The sequence below is a fragment of the Typopeltis vanoorti genome, chromosome 10 (genome assembly GCF_054136105.1).
Source record: "Typopeltis vanoorti isolate ZY-2024b chromosome 10, IOZ_Tvanoo_1.0, whole genome shotgun sequence".
NCBI classification, from domain to species: Eukaryota; Metazoa; Arthropoda; class Arachnida; order Uropygi; family Thelyphonidae; genus Typopeltis; species Typopeltis vanoorti.
In genome coordinates, this window is record NC_143558.1 from 58,941,185 (window position 1) to 58,963,097 (window position 21,913).

General features: G+C 36.4%; 1 protein-coding gene across 3 annotated transcripts in view; it reads right to left on the minus strand.

Moving 5' to 3' along the window:
• LOC150102443 (2-oxoadipate dehydrogenase complex component E1) overlaps positions 1-21,913 on the minus strand; it is a 481,556-nt gene that overhangs the window by 72,279 nt on the left and 387,364 nt on the right. For all 3 annotated transcript variants that reach the window (XM_090399364.1, XM_090399362.1, XM_090399363.1), the window contains one exon: positions 19,021-19,122. In XM_090399364.1, coding sequence (XP_090255490.1) covers positions 19,021-19,122 — 102 coding nt within the window. The remainder of the gene's footprint in view (positions 1-19,020; positions 19,123-21,913) is intronic.

The following is a 21,913-nucleotide window of genomic DNA, read 5'->3' on the forward strand; positions in this document are numbered from 1 at the left end:
TGGCTCAAAACATCTTCGGAGATGAGTAGCTGAATGCGAAGGTCAGAACACCATGTAAGACGGAGACAAGTGGTGAAGGAGCAGGCCAAGCGTGGACACATGATCGGCCTTCCGTAGAGATCTGTACCCGATGATCGCCATGAGACTTAATAATGAGTTCCAAGTCAAGCCATGTGAGACAATCCTCCAGAAAAAGAACAAGCAGCATTTCGCAAGAATAGTTGAAGAATAAGTGATGGACCTGATGAACTTCCTGAGAGTTGGTAACGTACATCCTTTAGTGTTTCTTTTGTTGAGAAAGGGAAGAAATGTTGTGAATTAGTAAGCAGGAACATTCTAATATAGAACTCTTAGTGATTATTTAGTAGCAGTGTCATAGCTCCATGAACATATTAATGAGTGATTGTATAGATAAGTTATGTGAAATAATTAACGAAGCTAATAGAATAACTGTTTTGGAGGGAATTATAGATCGATGTATTGATGAGAGCTAAGAATTATTCTAGTAGTATTAATTCATTATAAGATTCACTTGTATCGATTTTAGTTGCCATAATTAGCTTTATAATGCAGAATGCCATTAATTTAGCTGAGTGTATAATTTTGGATATGTATTCTAAGAATTCAATAAATGTATTTTTTTATTTTAACCTGACTTGTGGCCTGAGAATGAATCTAATGCACCACTCATTTTAATTAGAACCTGAGCGGAACAGATTTGCTTAATTGAGACCACGACTGCAAACGTAAATTAGCATAAGTAATTTAGGTAATTTGATATTAAGTGTATTTGATAGATGGATCAGTCTTGTATATTTTCTGGGAGTTGTTGCTTGGTTAAGAGTCCTTCTAACCTAAAGGTATTGGCTGGTGCAGCTAAAAGAAATAAATCTGCCAGTGCCTAATTGAGGAGTAACTCCAGATAGTTGTTACAAAGGATTTGTTTAATTAATTAATACACGTGATCAATCACAGGATCGGTCAAATATGTAGATAGCTCTTCTACCACAAGTAGCGAAGAACGATCTTAAGGTAGTCTCGAAATTTAGAGTGAACAAGACATATAGGTAAAAGCAACACCTTACATATTAAGAACAATAAATAAAAAGAAGAAAAGATATGAAATATCATTGAAAGGACAAGATATAACAGCATGAAAGCAGTCACAGAGAATACAGAAATGAATCGACCTGCTGCTGCATCACATTAACACTGCTCTATGAATATTAAAACAGCGATTTCCTCATTCTTTCATGAAATTCATTTAAAGAAATCATCCATTGTTTGCAGACCTTGCTAAAATAGACAATGGGCTGTATTTTGTCGATTCCTTTCCAATTTACCAATGCATACCACCCTCATTATCTTGTTTACTTCCTTGCCTACAGCAGCATTTAGCTATATGTGATATTTCATCCTTTGATCTTTATCTCACACCAGATTGTCTCAAATGAGCTGTCTTCTGCTTCCCTGTCCTGTTGTATTCCTATTCTTTTTAGCTTTAATTCTTCTGCTATTATGACAAAAACTCATTCCCTTAATCTGAATACTTCTGGCATTACTATACATAAAGTGTGATACTCCCTTCAACCCACAAACTCCCTCACACATCTTGTATTGATTACCCCAGCTGAGAAGCTACATTCAGCATCATGTGAACTATCTCATACTGACTAACCTCTAGGATGCCTGTACCCACACTTGACTCCTCCAGTACATGTATTTCCCTGATTCTGCATTTCTGAACTCTCACTGCATAATACTTTCTCAAGACACCTAACTTCGAATCCATCCAAACGCAAACCATTTATCTTATATAATCCTTTTGTCCATTTAATTTAATTTGCACACCCGTATCATTCCTCTAGCAATGTATACATTGATTTGCAATGATATGGTCCCTTCTCTCAGCTTGTCTTGATCCTACTGTGGCAGCACCCTCACAGTCTTTACTTTCTCACTCTTCTTATTTGCTTGTACTAGCAATTCTATCAAAATCTTCTTGTATACCACACTTGTCACCTGTCAGATCAAATTACTCTCTTTCTCACAATACATATCTAACATCTTTAATCTTTGTCCCAGAGAAACATATTTACATTCTCCTCATCGTATCATGGAGTTTCCATATGAAAGTATCCTCCTTCTTTTGTTCTTTTATAATCTACCTTTCTCTTCCCCTGCTTTGCTTCTCTTGCCAGGTGGTTCTCTAAACCATTCTATTTCATGTTTTGTCCGACTTACATGAAATACTTCATGTAAGTCGGCTATCACTCTCTCATCACTATCTGTCCATTCTCTTTATTTCAACCATTTCATTCTTGCTATCACTGGTTCACTTTTTTTTGCCTTTCATCATTCACTTCTACAATACCATTCTTCTTACGCTTTCCAAACTTCTGGTTCTTGTTTTCAAATTTAAACAAAGATTAAACTAACACAAGATTTCACATGTAAAAGTGTGTATGGAGCTCTTAATATATATAGAAATTACCATACAATGAGAAACTGATCCTATAAATGAATACAATCTTCCAGTTCATAAAAATAAATAAATATTGATAAATTTAAAAAAAATTAGTTTGACAGGTTTTAAACAGAAATATTATTACTTTCAAACCATACCGAGAACAATGAGTATAATTTCTTCATATTACTGTATTTAATAAGCGAGATTTACTTAAGATCACAAAATGGGTGAAAATATATAATTTTTTTCAAGATTTCAAAGTGATAAGTGGGACAGATTTCTCTTGGTTGAGAAAAATGTCTTCAAGGCACAAAAGAAACAGATACCATCATATCATCAAAAACCTAATTCATAAAATAAGATTGGGAAAGCTACGTAAATAGCTTTCCCAATGTAACATACATGAATTTTTAAACATGGAATTGAGTGTTTGTGTGTGTGTGTGAGAAATAAAGAGAGAGAGAGGGAGGTGGGGGAAATAAATTTTTTTTTAAATGATTTTTTTTTAAATTTTAAATATCCTTCCAAAAAGCTCTATTATCCTAAAAGGAAATACAGCATTTATTTTGAACAATACACACATTTATTTTGGACAATCACAGAATCTTAATCAAATATTTGAAATAACTTAATCCAATGTCAGTGAAATAAGGACTACAAGATAGTTTAAATAAGTAAGCAAGCAAGAAAATATGACAATTGGCTAGCGATTCGAGATAGGTGATGCAAACCAGAGATGACATTTAAAACAGAAACAAAATAAAACTTAACACATGAAAACTAGCATTAGAAATAAATAAAAAATAAAATAGCTAATTACAGCAACAAATAGTATACATTTTGTTGAGTCAAGTTTTTAAGATACTATACTTCTGGGAAGTGTGTGAGATACGCTGAGTTTTTACATTTAGCCTGTCAAGGTTATGGTATACAGAACTAGTAGGAGTGCCTACAGAAGCTCTAGTGCAGGATACCTAACAAAGAATTTTCTGTTGTTTTCTTTTCTATAATAAATGTATGGCACTTAAGTGGATACAGCAGATTCTGGTTAATTAGTCCATCTTTTTTGTTGGAACAAGTCTAGAAGAATCAAAACAAAATGAAAATACAACAAGAATTTGCTTCATTAATTTGGGACACAATGCTGTTTAATTGGGCCAAGCGGCCAGTAACTGAAATCACATGGAATGTTAGAAAAATTACATAAACTTGTTCAAAAATTTAGTGATAGTGACAGCTACAATGCTGCTGAAATGGGATTATTTTATCATGCCACACCAGATAGTTCCCTGTGTTATAAACACCTGCACTCTTTGGATCAAAGAAAGCAATAGATTTGTAACAGTGTTATGCTGTTCAAACATATCAGGAACTGATGAATGAAAGATATTATTTGCTGAAAAAAAGGCCCAAGTTTTCATGCTTTAAAGGATTAGAATGGAGAGTTTACCAGATCAGTACCATGTCAACAAAAATGCATAGATGATTTTAATTATCTTAATTTTTAATTTATTTATTTTTATTTTATTTTATTTCTCAAGGGCTCACTTTAGCGAGTACGGGCATGGCAAACCCGAGGTACCTGCTGCTGGACCATGCCTTACTACACATAATATATGTCTGTTATATTATCTGTAGATTGGTCCTCACCCTTTTTTTTCTTTCCTTCTTGCTCCTTGTCCCCCCCCCTCCCACCAAATGCTATTAGAATATTCGAGGGCTAGGGGTGAATCTTTCCTATTTTGCTATTTCATCTCATCTCATGTGGAAAGGGCCTCTGTAATCCTACCACTTTCTTCTTGAGTGACTTCACTCCAAAATGCTAATATGGTTGTGCCTTATAACACATCTCATGCTGCATCAGCTGTCATGCAGAATAATCAGAGCTGCGTTCAGGGCTTAGGCAGAGGGTCCTGTTCGAAAAGTATATTACAGTCTCCATCAAAAGCCAGTGATATTGTCAATGAGCAACACAGAAGATATAAGATTAATCTTAGAAGGGAAGTTTACATAGGCACACGAATGTTCAGGGTCTACAGATGAGTACTCTTGAGACTGTCTGTAAAGAGATGGATAGGTATAAAATTGACATCCTGGGAATTACCGACACCAGATGGAATGGAGAAGGTCACTTCAAAAGACAGGATGGTAAGCTAGTTCAGCAACATTCTTGTAATAGTAGTAGTACAACAACATTCTTGTAGTAAGCAGTACTAATTTCACGCCAGATAAAGCATTGTCTAGAATCAGAGGAAAGACTAAAATGACTCTTATCTGTAAAGAGTACATTAGTCCATTGCTCTCTTGTCCAATTTTTATGGATACAACATCACTAAAATGTGACAAGCTTTTGGCATATAGGCCTACTTGTCACAGACATTTTGCCACAGTTTGTCAAGATATCTGGATACCTGTACTTGAATGGAGCCGACTTGCAAATCAGTTAAGGTGCATTGATTAGGTTTTGCTGTTATAACCAAAAATAATGTCACAGAGTGAGGGCGACTTCTTAGCATATGTTTTGAACACATTCCATTGGTTTGGAACCCTTCATAGAGCCTTGATGCAATGTTATGTGAGATTCCAAGCCTCTCAGGCAATATCGGTATTTCTGTGGCCTTCTTCAATCTTTCCAATAATAATTCTATCCTACACGAAATCATCTACATGATGTACTTGAAACATTACAAGACATCCAAGTTTGCAACTTTATTCCTTAATGAAAAGAGCTTCCTTCAAACACAATTCACTTAGCACAGTCTTTAGCCTTTTATCCTGTTGAGTACTAAAGCATGAGCCCTTTGCACGTGATTCAAAAATTGGAATGTGTACCCGCTTTCTACTCAAAATCTGCAGTTATACAAATTGTCACAAGCTGATTCATCTGAATTTGTGGTCGTAATCTTCAGAAATAGTATTCGTCCTTAGGTTCTGGACACCAGTGTAGATTGGAAGAGAATGGTCACAGGCAAGGAAGGAAATGGAATTTATACAAGGTATATAGTGTCTTCAGAGAAGACAGAAGAAACAGAGTTGGGGGTAAGGGTTTTGCTAATGAGAACAAAGGGATTAAAGCTAGAAAGAGCAGAAGTACATCAGGGGAATAGGTCAGAGGGAGGCTATCTGGTGTGAAATAGAGACCAACAGGGCAAAATATGTAATTAGCTGCTGTCATAGTCCAAGGGGGGTACACAGGAGAATGTAGATAACATGCTGGATCTGATCACTGATCAGAAAATTTAACAATCTGTACTGCCTCCGCTTGGAGAAAGATCATATAGTCTTGACCTGGAGATTACCAGGCATGCAGAATTTTCTATTAAGAAGGGATATATATGGAATTACAAAGCAAATGATTATGATATGCTTTGTAACTGAGGAGACAGCTTTCAGCAGAGCAATGCAAGAACTTGGTGGGGAGAGATGTTTTTGGTGCATGGAGGTGGTCAAGGGATGTTTGAAGAAAGCAGTATCTGAATGAATACCTATGGTCAGAATGATAAATCAGGTAGGAGATTTATCATTCTGACATGAAATAGATAGATAAACAGTTTCATTAAGCAGGAGTTGCACACAAAGAAAAGGTTGTAGAGGGATTATAAAGAAAAAGGTAATCAGCATGCCCATGAGCAGTATAAGGCACAGGCGTCTTGCTTGTGCCTTACTGGTATGGTAAGGAAAACCAAAGCTAATTATTATTATTATTATTTGACACCTCCAGGGAGTCCAAAGACTCATCGAGGGAGAGTGTGCCAACAGCATCGAACAATTGGTCCCCTTCCAACTACTAATTATGAGAGAAAGTTAGCTGACAAGGTAAAAAGAAACCCTAAGGAGTCTTTCTCCATGTGGCAAGTAAAAGGGAGAATGACTATGGAAGAATTACTTTAAAAATTGCTGATGTGGTGATAACAGAACCATATCAAATAGTTGAATTGCTGAATGAGCATTCTGCAGAGGTGTACCATCTAGGTGGTGGTGACATTGACTGATAGAAGAATAGAGGATGAAGACATGGAGGTGCTTAAAGTATTGCAGAACCTCAATATGAACATATCCATGGGATTAGATGGCATATCAGCTCACGTATTATGAGAATGTGTAAGGGAATTATCAGCTCCTATGGCCAAGCTGTTTAAAATTTAAGCCTCAGGGATAGACCATCAAAATTCGGATAGAATATCCTTTTTGCAAGGAGATAAAAGTTAAAAGTCCCATATAAAGAGAGGAGTGGTTCACAGCAAACCAATGCAATGGTATAGAATGCAGTGACATCATCAGAAACATCAACACCAAGATAGAGCTGGAAAGACAGAAATAAGTGGAAGAGAGGAATTTTAAAATAAGAATAAACAGCAATTAGCAGACATATGAGATGTGGCTATTAAATAATGAGACTGGTTGCAAAAATGTGGTTTATTATTATTACAATTGTACAACTTAATTGTTATCCCCTTCAGCATACTCCCCTCCTCTATCTATACACTGTTGCATACGAATTTTCCATTGTTGGAAACAGTGCTGCAAGTCATCAGGTGTTATCTGCTTCAGTATCTGCTGTTTTCTCCTTTACCTCATCCACTGACTGAAAATGGGTGCCCTTCAATGCAGATTTGCAGGAGAAGATTATCACATGTAATGAGACATGGATTTTCCAGTACAATCCAGAAACAAAGAGACAATCAATGCACTGGAAAACTTCCAAATCACCGAGAATGAAAAAAGCAAGAATGAGCAAATCAAAACTGAAGGCAATACTGATCTTCTTTTTTTTTTTCTATATCAAATGGCGTGGTAATGGTTGAATGGGTACCAGAGAGTCAGACAGTTAACCAACATTATTATCTTGAGGTTCTGGCCAAGCTGAGAGAACAGGTGAGAAAGAAGAGACCCCATCTATGGAAGAACAATGCTTGGATTCACCATCAGGACAATGTTTCAGGCCACAGAGCACTGTCTGTAAAGCAGTATCTGGCTGATAAGAAGATCCCAGTGTTGGACCATCCACCTTACTCGCCGAACTTAGCTCCATGCGACTTTTACCTTTTTCCAAAGTTGAAATCCACATTGAAGGGCACCCATTTTCAGTCTGTGGATGAGGTAAATGAGAAAACAGCAGCATTACTGAAGCAGATAACACCTAATGACTTGCAGCACTGCTTCCAACAATGGGAAATTCATATGCAACAGTGTATAGATAGAGGAGGGGAGTATGCTGAAGAGGATAACAATTAAGTTGTACAATTGTAATAATAAACCACATTTTGCAACCTGTCTCATTATTTAATAGCAACATCTCATCCACTTCAACTGCATTCTTCAATAAATAGTTCACCATATTCTCCAAAATCTGAGTGAATGATGAAGACATGTCCACCACACAAAGAGATTCTTGACCTCCTTTCAGAAACTTTGTGAACATCTGTTTGAAGACAATAATACTGTGGGAAACTATGACTTGGAATATTAATGCTTTTCCTGTTCACATCGAAATTGGCTCGATAGACTATTACAGTAAATCAAGTTAATAAAACTTATAAAGAATGCCAGATAAGGATATCTCCAGAACAAATTAAGAAATTAACTTTATTGCAAGGCCTGGTGCCAGGGATATTATTCTTCCCATTCAAGTTAATACTCTTTAATACACTTTTCTCCAAAGATCACATAGCAAGTAACTTTCTGGCCAGCCATACCACTCTCATTCCAAAATCTAATAAAGATCAGACATTAATCAACAGCTGGAAGCCTATTTCTCTAATACTAACTATAATATCTTTTTAAATTGCATGATCAGCAATGAGGTCAAAGCAGGAATGAGATATACAGGGTGTTCGGGATAAATTTGACAGTTTCGTAAGGAAAAAGAAAATCTTCTTTGTATCTATTAAATTTAATGAATTGACAAAAAAACATTACAGGCAGAGTTAATTACAATACTATCAACAAGATTTACTCAAAATAACCACCATTAGCATCGATCACAGCTTCAATTCTGCTTCGGAACCTCGAACAAGCTGATGCTACAGTCTCCCTGGGAAGGGCCGCAAAAACTGTTTTAATTTTATCCATTAACTGGGCTTTTGTATTACTGGAAGTGCGATTGGTGTCTTTTTCAACTGCGCCCCATACAAAATAATCCATGGGGTTAAGGTCTGGGGAGTTTGGAGGCCAAACATTTGGACTGGTGAAGTCGTAGAAATTTTCAGACAACCATTTTTGACTTTTCCCAGAGGTGAGGCAAGGGGCCGAATCCTGCTGCCATACATACGGCCTACCATTGGCTACCCTTGTTATCCAGGGCTTGACTACAGTTAGCAACTCCACGAACAAAGCCCGAATTCCAATGCCAGGGTTCTTCAACACCTGTTCCTGCAGATTTGCGAGGAATTCTGCTGTACGAACGCAATCAGATCGTCTGCTAGGGATCTTTCTTCTTGCTACATCCTCGTAGTCACCATTGCAAGTCTCTAGTTCATGCCTGATTGTTTTTACTGTATTCAGGGAGCATTGGGCAGCAGTCGTAATATCCTTATTTTGATGGCGGGCACGAATCATCATGATACAAGTTATTCTCTTCCATGATTCAGGTGGGTTCCAGCTATCCATCCTTTCTGACATCTTGTATATGAATGAAGAAGGGTCCAAACTTTTAAATGAAGAGAAGTGTGTGTTAATACATGTAACTTACGGAAAAATATAATTAATTATAAATATGTCAAATTTATCCCGAACACCCTGTATAATGAAAACCACATGGGTATTATGGAGTACAAGGATTAGGTAAAATTTAATCTATCTCTGCTACGTGATCTGCTCCACCTAGTTACTATGAAAAAGCATCCAATGATAGTACTCTTGGTGGATCTTATTCAGACATTTGACAATGTTTGACATCCAGCAAATTGGAGTGAACAACAGGCTGCTACCCATTATTAAAGGGGGTCAAATTAATACAACAATAAACTTCCTCATAGTCATTGTGTTCCTAATAGATCCAGCAAAATTCAACACAGAGTTAAAGAAAGTTGTCGTAGATGTACTAGACATCTTGTGTGCTCTATCTCGTGATGTTTTAATCAAGCCTATCTTTTGTAATGCATAATGGTGTGAAGTGGCATGCAAAAAATCTTCTAATTGCAGAGATTTTTTGCATAATGAAAAGGATAATCTTTTTTCTTCTTTATTTATTTTGACAAGGATATCAAGGAACGGTAATTTTTTTTGTGATCTTCCAGTTCAAGAGTGAATTTTATATTGGGATACAAGTTGTTCAGATAGTCTTTGAAATTAATTAACTCATCTATTGTTCCTGACCAAATAATGAAAATATCAATATAACATACTTAATCAAGTTTTTGGTTTCTTGTGATGGCTTTTAATAGCATTCATTTCAAAATTTTGCATCCTGTTTAATATGCAAAATATCTGGAGATCGTGGGGAACCCATGGCAAGTTCTTTTTTCATATTTCAGAACAAATATTGGGACAATATTTGTTCTGAAATATGAAAAAAGTGTTGTCCATACAGTGTTTGGATAATCTTACTGTGTCTGGTGGGAAAAGGTTTACAAGCAGATCCAGTGTCATCCCTAGATACATTGGTGAAAACATTGATTACATTTAAACTTGCTAGAATGTCAGGCTCTCTATTTAAGTCTTTTATCTTTTCAATAAAATGTAAGCTATTCTTCACATATGTTTTTTTCTTCCCTGTGTGGAGCTACTAGGTTCGACAGATGCTTTATCAAGTTTGAGGTCAGGGAATCTCTCCCATCTACAACTGGACATAACGGAATATCTTTATGTATTTCTGGTGTCCCATAAATTCTTGGGACTAATGGATGTTTTGATGATAAAGATTTTTTAAATGATTCTGGCCAATTAGGTAACTTTTTGATCAATTTATTAGTTTTATTATGTGAATGCCATGTGGGATCCTGGTCTAAGGATAAGTAAGTGTTAGAATCTTCTAATAAGATGCTAATTTTTCATACATATTCATCTGTGTTCATAACCACTGTTACATATCCTTCGTCTACCTTCACTATGATTATATCTGGTTGTAATTCTTTAAGAGCTGTTAATCCCATTGGTATGTTTCTAGATGGTAATTTAGTTTTGCATAACGAAGCTGAAGTTTCAATGTGGATGAGGTCTGCAGAGTCTCTTGGAAGCTGGCATATTCCCTTTCTGATGTGCGCTATAATGCCCGTGTTTGGGATGTTCTGTGGGGATAAGGCAAAATTAAAACTTCTCGCTAAGAGATTCTTTTTGCTGCCAGATAAGACTTTGGAAGAAAGATTAATGACAATTTTAGAGTGGTCTAGTGTTTTTCTTTTTCTTGTTGAAGCAAGTTACATTTTTTAATCAAATTTTTTTTTTTTTTTTTGGAAACAGCTGCGGCTTTGTTGGATGTAAGTCTTCGGTAATATCCCATACGTCTGCCAGTAGTAACACAGCTGGTTCACTATGTAGAGTGAACATATCACGATCTAGCTTTGCAAGCTCTAATCTAGTGGCTGATATACATTCTCTTAAGATTGCCATTTCTGTTTCCTTGTGGATCCTATCTGCTTTTGCTAAATGTATGTCTGAGAGTAACGAACTTAGGTGTAATACAATTGTCCTTACATTGTACCAGAAATGTTAATCTGTTGATCAAATTCTTCTAGTTTAATTTTAGACCACAGACACACACCGTGAGCTTCTAAATGAATATATATGTTTCTGTGATTTAGCAGTTCTGTAGATAGTTTCCGGTATTGATAACACATGTTTTAAGATAATTAATGATTTTAATAAAATATAACCCTACAAGTTTTGTAAGTCATCAGACTTATATGACCAGGGTTTAGACCATAGGCATTTAGACCATGAGATTCTAATCAATGCATAACTTTCTGTGGTTTAGCAGTTCTGAGATAGTTTCCAGTATTGAGACCACACATTTTAAGATAATTAAGGTTATGAGAATGTGTACAGGAAAGAAAGTGAGAATTAGATAATGGGATGGAGTAGTGAGTAAAGTGAACAATGATGGTATGAAAAATTAGGGCTGCAGTTGTCTTGTGTAATAATAGGGTGGGGAACTGTTATGAAAAAAAATGGAACAAGATATCATGGTGATATATGACCCAATAAACATCAGATATCATAGCAGCTGATCAAATTATTACAGTTCTTCAAAAAGTCATTTTGATGTAAAGATGTGGAAAATGATATTTTAATGGGAAACAGATTGATTCTGTCATTAAAATGATATTTTAATGACAGAAATGATCAAAGTCGAATGTCAAGGAATACTAATAATGGCTTTGAGAATGTTTGGTGTACAGCTGAGCTAATGAGGAATGTTAGATATTCAATTTCTGTAAGCCAAGAAATAATAATATTATTATTATTATTCAGGCATCCACGGAGTCAAAAGACTCATTGTGGGAGGTCCTTCCTAAGAACATAAAGTCTGTCAAGACTCATCGAGGGGAGGCCCCCCCCCCCCTAAGAAACACAAAGTCTATCATACCACTCCGTAAACTCATTGACCATTCTTGCTCTCACCACTCCATCAGGCAATACATTCCACGGTTCAACCACCCTCCATGCAAAGAAACCACTCCTCACCCTCTTGCTCACAGTTTCCTTTCATAACTTCCAGGGATGGCCTCTTGTCATCATCCCTCCTGCTGTTCAACCAAGTGAAAGAGCTCCCCAGTGTCAACCCTGTAACCACCTCTCAACAGTTTAAAAGTCTCAATCATATCACCTCTCCTTCTTCTATCCACCAAACTCTGCAGTCCACATGCCCTCAGCCGATCCTCATAACCAAAATTGTACAGTCCTGAAACCATCTTTGTCATCTGTCTCTGTACCCTTTCCACAGTTAATTTATCCCCTTCAAATCCTGAGGACCAAATCTGAGAACAATATTCTAAGTGTGGTCTGATCAGAGACTTACAACGGAATGATAATCCTTTTATCTCTGCAGGTCAGTGTCCTTCTCATAATTGCAGCAATCCCCTGTGTTACCTTCACCTCCTTTGCAATATGTCCCCTAAATTTCAGGTTTCTATCAATCATCAATCCCAGATCTCTTGTCTCCCCTACTTCCTCCAGTATAACTCCTCCTATAGAGTATGCAGCATCCCATCGATGTTTCCCAAACCTCAAGACCTTACATTTTGCTGCATTAAACCAAAAAAAACCATTCATTTGCCCATCTATCTAGCTTATTCAAATCCTCTTGCAGGGCTACCACATCTGCACTATTACTAATAACCCTTCCCAGCTTCACATTATCTGCAAACAACTGAATATCCCCTTGCAATCCACAGACAGTAGCACTGATATAAAGGTTAAACAATATAGGTCCCAGTACTGAGCCCTGTGGAACCCATTTGTAACCTTCTGCCTCTTTGATATTGCTCCACCATACACAACTCTCTCTGATACCTATCAGACAGCCAATCCTGAATCCAGTTGACCAATCTGACATCCAGACCCATGTGCTGCAACTTAAATATCAGCTTATCATGTGGCACCCTGTCAAATGCCTTTGCCAAGTCTAGGGAAATGGCAGTATATGTCTTTCCCTCATCTAATGCTCTTGTAATTTTATCATAAAAGGCTAGCATATTGCTAAAACAAGAGTGCCCCTTCACAAATCCATGTTGACTCTCACAGATAACATTACCCTCATCTGCCCAATGCTGTATACAGTCCCTCACTACTTTCTTCAAGATCTTAACAACTACTGATTACACACAAACTGGCCTATAATTAGACACTTCCAGTCTGTTACCACCCTTATGCAATAGCAACTATCTTACCTTCCTTCCATTCCCTGGGCACCTTTCCCACAGCCAGACTTTCATTGAAAAGCCAGGTTAAAGGCACTGTCAGTTCCCTAGCACATTCTCTCAAAACTCGTGGTGAAATACCATCCAGTCCCAAAGCATTACTGACATCCAGAGTACTCAGTATCTGAAACACACTCTCCTCCTGTACCTCTAAACCTCGAACCTGCCTTATCCCTCTAGCATTAAAACTGACTCCTCTAGGATGAAATACTCCAATAAAGTGTTCATTGAACAATTCCACTATGTCCTCTGCATCAGTCACTCTATAACCATTTTTATCCCACAATATCATTCTTCCACAGTCATTTCTCCTCTTACTGGCCACATAGCTAAAAAATTCCCTAGGATTGTCTTTGGATCTTAGGGCCAATCTCCTCTCATATTCCAGTTTTGCTTTCCTTACCACACTAATCACTCTTCTGGCCTGTGTCTTATATTCTTCATGCATCTTCTCTTCACCTGTCTCCTTATATCTCTTCCATAGCCTCTTTTTCGCATGCAATTCCTGTTTAATATTGTTTGTTATCCACTTTACTCCAAATTGTGTCCTCTTTCTCACTCGTGGTATACAACTTACCATTGTTGCTAACAAATATTCTTTCACAATTTCCCATTCATTAATGATATCCTGGCCTTCCAATTCCTCCCTCCATGAAACTTCCCGAAGTTGATGTCTAAGACTATTATAATCACTTGCCTTATAATTCCACATACGTTCCCGTCTCTTTGATACTCCTGCATGTCTATTCATTTTCCAAGTCAAAACCATATGGTCACTCTCTCCAAATGGTGGGAGAGATGTCATCTCAGTTATTATCAACTCTTCTGATGCTATAACCAAATCCAAAACTCTTGAACCTCTTGTTTCCTCTGTTACATGTTGCCTAAGACATTTGTCCCTCAAGAATTCTAGAAATTCCATTCCCCTATTGCTACATGCACCTTCCTCTCTCCAATTTATACTACTGTAGTTAAAATCTCCCATAACAATCATTCTTCTTGCAATTGCCAAATTTAACTGTCTAAACATCTCCTGGTCCCCACCCTCTGTACTCCTGGGTCTGTTGCAACACCCCACTAAATATCCTGTCTTGCCCACCTCTACCTCATACCACATGCTTTCAAAATCATTAGTGTCACTGCCTTCCAAAGCCTCCACTCTTAGAGGACATAAGTTGTCACTTATCATAAGCAGTACTCCACCACCACCACCACGCTTTCCCCTCCTATCCTGCCAAAAAATGCTGTACCCAGGGACTTCTATTCTTGTTATTATATCCTCTTCTGTCCACCACGTCTCAGTGATCCCAATAATTTTTGGCCAGGCTGATGCTATCTGTGCCACCAATTCCTCTCCCTTATTCCGGATACTCCTGGCATTAGTATAAAGCATATAAATGCCATTGTTTCTATACCCAGCATTACCCCTCTATTCTCCATTAGGCTCAGTGTTACCTGATGTCGTCTCCCTTCTCCCAAGTATGCATTCCCACAAGAGGCCACCCCTGCTATCATCCTCCCTGGAACACACTGACTCGTTCAGAACAGCAATCTGTTCAGATGCCTACGTCCTTCCTCATTCAAATGTAAGCGCTCTCTCGCATACAATTCCTCTCTTTTCTCAAACGCACTCCAAGCATCCACATATACCAATACCACAAATATAGGCAAATCAGAGGGGAACAGTTAAGAGAATGAGTTCCTTAAGTTGCTGAGGGATCACTATTTAACATACAGCGGAGGCAATGCTAGAGACAAGTGCTTAGTAATGTCTCCTACTGTGATAAGAAGAAATTACAGTGATCCTACAAGTTGGCAAGAATGATCATGCCATTCTGTCATGACAAGTGATTGGTTAGGTATAACTTTCACAGAAGAAAAGATATGTGTGGAATCTCAGAGTAGGAGATTATGACAAACTGAAGAGAAAACAGGTTTTGTAAACTACTGTGACATGATCAATTGAAGTGGAGCACGATAAGTAGCATTGAGAACTTACATCAAGATTAGATAGTGATTCCTAATGATCAGACAAACAGATGGGTCATGAAATAATTCATGGGCTGCAGAGGACTAGGGTACTCATCAGTCATCTATAAGAAAGTGTATAAAGTAAAGTACAATCACTTTACCTTATAAATAATGTGAAAGATAGAATAGTTCACGTCTTGAAACATAAAAGTTGCCTTTGCATCTAAAAACAAAGCATTCAATTACTTAAGAATAAAGAGCTAATAAGCTTCATTTCGGCAATGAAAACATTACTTAAATTAAGGGGATATTAAATCCCGCCCCTTTACGCTGCCCGGTATTGTACTACGTACTAGGATCACTTGCATTGGCTAACGCTAGTGTCGCCGATACTTTATAGTTTACTATATTCGGCAAGAAACTCTCTGATTCTGATCTTTGAGTTTCTTATTCGTTTTTAAAACTATGTGGGATTTAATATCCCCTTAATTTAAGTAATGTTTTCATTGCCGAAATGAAGCTTATTAGCTCTTTATTCTTAAGTAACTTAATGGTTGCACCTGTTTGGGAAACTCGTTCGCAGAGTACATAAGTTCTTTTCGCTATACACTTCGGTATTAGGTCTAGCTACTCACTGATGAAGCCTCAAAAAAGGCTGAAACCGGTCTGGGTAGTGACCTCCCTCCATAATGTAATAACAGCATACATTTCCTAGGAAATGTGTTTTTACATTATGGAAAATACCTAAGAATAGCGATCAGAACTTTACCATCCTTTGCAACGAGCTGCCCGGTATTGTACTACGTACTAGAATCACTTGCATTGGCTAACGCTAGTGTCGCCGATACTTTATAGTTTACTATATTTGGCAAGAAACTCTCTGATTCTGATCTTTGAGTTTCTTATTCAGTTTTAAAACTATGCAGGATTTAATATCCCCTTAATTTAAGTAATGTTTTCATTGCCGAAATGAAGCTTATTAGCTCTTTATTCTTAAGTAACTTAACGGTTGCACCTGTTTGGGAAACTCGTTCGCAGAGTACATAAGTTCTTTTCGCTATACACTTCGGGTATTAGGTCTAGCTACTCACTGATGAAGCCTCAAAAAAGGCTGAAACCGGTCTGGGTAGTGACCTCCCTCCATAATGTAATAACAGCATACATTTCCTAGGAAATGTGTTTTTACATTATGGAAAATACCTAAGAATAGTGATCAGAACTTTACCACCTTTGCAACGAGCTGCCCGGTATTGTACTACGTACTAGGATCACTTGCATTGGCTAACGCTAGTGTCGCCGATACTTTATAGTTTACTATATTCAGCAAGAAACTCTCTGATTCTGATCTTTGGGTTTCTTATTCGGTTTTAAAACTATGCGGGATTTAATATCCCCTTAATTTAAGTAAAGCATTCAATGTTCCCACACATATACAGTAACAAATTTACTATTTGTATTCTGGTTTATCAATTACATTTAACAGTTAAAGTTATCAAAAACATCTAATATGTGTAATTAATTGTTAATAGGTTTTTGTTGCGTAAAACTTTTATGTACCACTACCCTCTTGATGTAAGTCTTACAACATATGAAACTCATCGGGTTTTAATTGCTCATTTTTATTAAACTCTTTATTTATATTATAATGTAGTCTCAATACTGAAAACTTCCCACAAAGTATCCGCCATTTTACAATCACCGAAACCAACCTCATCTGTCATTGGAGAACCAAGGAGTTCACAAGGGCATGCTGTCTTTGTTATACAGGCAAGGCAGGCTGCTTGGGGGAATCCTCATCACTGAATATAGAGAGGTATAAAAAGCTATACATCTGATTAATCTTGCACACAATCAGGCAGAAATATGATGTTCAGTTCAGTAACCAAAATGCATTACATCTTATATAAAATTTATATCCAGAAATTCAAAGAAATATCAGAAATGATTCATTCACAATACAGCAAGAATCAAACTTTAAAGCTCAAACATTGCTGATCTACATATTAAATCAGCAGAGATGAAGAAATAAATGAAAATATGTTAGCCATTCTTGTGAAGTTTTAATTACAGAAGCTATGTTGTGATGTTTCTAACATTTTGAATAATTCAGTTATAAGTTCTGTATATTTAACATCTTTTATATAGAATTTTTTTGATGTCCTTAAGAGTAGCCTAGTAGATGTAAATAACTTGTTATCAAACTAGATATAGGTGCAATCTTATGAGATAATAGTTAATTGGTAGTGTTAGTTACAGGGATGACTGGCTGATAAAAACCAAAACAAGTTGTGTCTAGGGAGCAATGTCTTTAAAGAGAAAGATGACAAGAAGTGCACAATATGGACTAGTTCTGTACTGTAGTTTATTTTATATACTGATTCATCTGTTTGTAGATGATACTAAATTAGTGAGAATAATAGGAGAGAGAGAACTCTCATATGCTAAAAGAGGGTTTGAACAGGTTGGTATTATGGACAGACAAATGAAGGTTTTGCCTATAACAATTATAAGGTCTTATGTGCTTTGGCCATAAGAGATCGAATAGTATGTGCCTTGTAATGATGAAATGTGATAAGTTCAATGTAAATGTCACTTTGCGATAATTATACTAAATTTATAAGTACCATCTCTCACTTTCCTGGTGGTGTAACTACCAGGAAATTTTTAGATAATAAGCCTTAGATGAGCTCTTTTATTACTTTTGGGTGTTCCCTAGAACAGTGCTTCCCAAACTTCTGGATGTCAGGGCCCCCTTTGGAAAAATTAAAATATTTCACTGCCCCCCCCCTCGAAAAAAATCGTAATATAGGCATATATTATTATAATATTTATTGTATTTATATTCAATACAAAACATACACAGTGAATATTGCAAAAATCAAATGCAAATATTACATTTTTAGCACCTTACATACACATTTGACATGGCACATTATCTTATATTTTTATATAGATAGATATATTGTTATTGTACATTTGCAGTACAAGCACAAATGATTAGTAATAAACAAAGTAAGAATTAAAAACATAAAAGAAGTTTAATAACAATTTAATGTACTGGATGTGTTTCAATACTGCTACACCAATATCAGGTGAAATATTTGTAACTGCAATTCTTAGATTTCTGCTTTGAAATGAAACTTATACGAATAAGCATATATTTACTAATATTCATTAAGTGCCGAAATACGCAGGAAGCAAAATTTGTAAACCAGCACCAATGTGTGATTTTTTCCATTAAAATATAAAAAATAACAAAAAAAAATAATACATCATAAAAATTAAATACGTTCTTTTAAGATAAAAAAAAAATCTACTTAATCTTAAAAGATTTTAAATTTGTTTTCATTATTTCATGCTCCCCCCTTCAACAAAACCTACAGCCCCCAAGGAGGCCGCAGCTCACAATTTGAGAAGTGCTGCCCTAGAACCTTCATTGGGAGGCCAACTAATCTCTATCTCTTGGGCTGCCTGCAGGATTTCAGGATATAGTAATTACACATTGCTTTTCCTTTATGATTTAAAAAAAAAAAAGTTTCATGTCTATTTGTATTTTACCTGTCTTCTCAGTAAATGAAAATATTGAGCAGAACCTTCATTGGGAGGCCAACTAATCTCTATCTCTTGGGCTGCCTGCAGGATTTCAGGATATAGTAATTACACATTGCTTTTCCTTTATGATTTAAAAAAAAAAAAGTTTCATGTCTATTTGTATTTTACCTGTCTTCTCAGTAAATGAAAATATTGAGCTGGAGTTGTTGGATTAACTATTTCCCAGTTTACATTATCTCCATCAACAGCATCTTCTTTACTATCACACATCTGTAAATAACCAAAGTAAATCTGTTATGAATATAAAAATTATCTAGTATCAAACAAGATATGTACAAAAATATTTCCTCCTCTTTTCAATACTCACCCATAATGCCCTAAAATATATATATACTTTTTCTGAGTAAAAATAGCCAATGTATTTAAAATAAGGGACACTCCTAAACAAAAACAGGCTATAATAGCGGTAATAATAATAATAATTACATTTTAAAATGCCTTAAAACTTGTTTATCATCACTGGGATGACAAATTGTTTTTCTCATCTCTGAAGCTTGACACTGGATATTTATACAACTATATTTTACATAATTTAATTATTAGTGGTTTTATAACTAAGTTATACTAATAGAATTTGTTGTTTTTTTATAAAATTTCAAAGAATATCTGGAGAAAGGAGGAGAATGAGAGGCCATTCCTGGAGTCTGTGTAAAGTAGGTGTGAGTAAGGGGGTGAGAAGTAGATTTTTTGTATGGAGAGTGGTAGGTGAGTGGCCTGTATTGCCTGAAAGTGTGGTGAGAGCAGGGACAGTGAATGCATTTAAGTTAAGGTATGATGAGCTGTGTATGTGAGAATGAGACCTCCCATGATGAGTCTCTTGACTCCATAGATGTCTGTTGATAATAATGATAGGTAAAAAAAACAACCCCTCCCCCCTTAAAAAACACATGAAAATGCAATAAAAAATATAAAAAGTAATAATACTTGCAAAACAAATGTTTTCTCATTCATTTCACCAGCATTCCATTCTTACCAGAATCTTAACTGTTGACCACCAACTACTGTCCATCTCAACTATGCAAACTATACTTTACACAATACCTTCCAACAAAAGGGTGGTGTTAGTATGTGTGCATTTGTCAGATTTGACAATATGCATGAAAATGAATGCAACAGCGTGCAATGAATAGAATAAGAAGCTTGGTTAGGCAACGTAAGATTCTAGGTTTGGCATTCCAACATTTTTGATATACACTAGCTCCAAATTTCACTGTGCATTCTAATGCATTTCATTTACTGTCTTTATCAATAATTCTACATTTCTGATATTCACTCCAACATTGCAGATTACCTATCTCTAATGCTTGATTTTCTGCAGTGCAACCATTCAAATCGGGAAGTCATAGAAAGCTTTTCCCACTGAGTTAAAAAGTATATTACATTTGATAAGAATTATCTTCTTATTTTAAAGTGCAGTGTACACCCAGTGGAAAAACTTTCTACAACTATTTTTGATATGGAGTATTTAATGATGGTGCACAGAGATACACCATTCTACTACTGGATAGAAAATATATGATTTTTGCATTGATTTGACCTTGGTATCTTCCAGGGTCTAGCTCCAACTAATAAGATATCCAGTTCTACTTCAACCCCACTGTATGGAACAAGTAGAGATCAGTTTGGGACCATGAAGACTTCCCCCAAATTTCCCATTAACCTTTTCAACCAAACTCCAGACCCTCTGTTCAACTTGGAATAATGTTACCTGGAACTGGGATATGTGGATAAAATTCAAACAAGCAGTAAAACAGAATGTGATTGAACAGAGAAAGGAACAGCCTTTCCTCAAAAGAAAAAAGTTGAAAGACTTGTATAAAGAAATAAGTTGGTTCTTAGCAAACCAATGCTACTGAATGCAGTAACAACATCATCCGAAACATCACCCTAGATATAGAAGAAACAAGAAAGGTAGAAACCAGTGGATGAAAGAAATTTTAAAATAAGAATACAGCAGCATTTAGCAGATAGCCCTTCAGCTGCATTCTTCACAGTTCCCCAAATTCTGTGAACTATCACCAAATCTGCGTGGATGACAAAGACATGTCCACAACCCAAGATATCCTTGACTCCTATAGAAAACACTATAAAAATCTGTTTGAAAACAGTACAGGGGAAATTATAACTCTTGGAGTATTAATGATTTTCTTGTTCATATCCAAGATGGACTTGACAGATCCATTACTACAGCTGAAGTTACAAAGCCTATAAAGAATGCCAGACAAGGAAATTCCCAGAACCTAATGGTCTAGGAATAAAACTTTATGCTATCACTCGGTGGATTAGTGGGATAGTGCGGATAGTAGCATTTGCAAAGAATTTTGCAGCCTTTTCACACAGGAAAGTTTGATCTCAGGGATATTTATTGGCTTCTCTGTGAAGCTGTATGTTTCTTAAGAACCATGGTATGTTAAATACTATTCATAAACATTTGTTTTGGATCGTCTGTAGTTTGCTAACATTTGAATCTGCTGTGTGACTCCATGCAGGTGAGGTATATATCAGAACTGGCCTGATCAGTATTATATATAGTAGCAGTTTAAGTTCTGTGCTTAGCAGCTACAACAATTCAGTAATGTCTGTAGTTGCCCAACTGCCCTATTTGCTTTTGAGCAGACATAATCAATATCAATTGTAAAGTGAAGCCCTTTATCTAGTTGTACTCCCTACATATCTGGCTACTACTTGCCATGGAATGGGAGTTCCAAACATGACAACTTTGCCCTCCAGGGACACCTGTCTGCCTGTGAATAGTACTACGATACTTGTCTGCATTAACATCAATTGACATTTTTTGAACCACTGTTTTAAAACTGAGACTAAGTTTTGCAGTTTTTCGGTTGCCAATCTGGATTGCAAGTGGACTAGTATCATATGCATATAGGGCCAGTGTGGTGGCAACTGTGCATGGGATGTCAGCCACATAGTTAACAAAGAGCAGAGGTGATAGCAGGGACCCCTTGTGATGCCTTCAGCGATGTTGTGTTCAGATGATCTAATT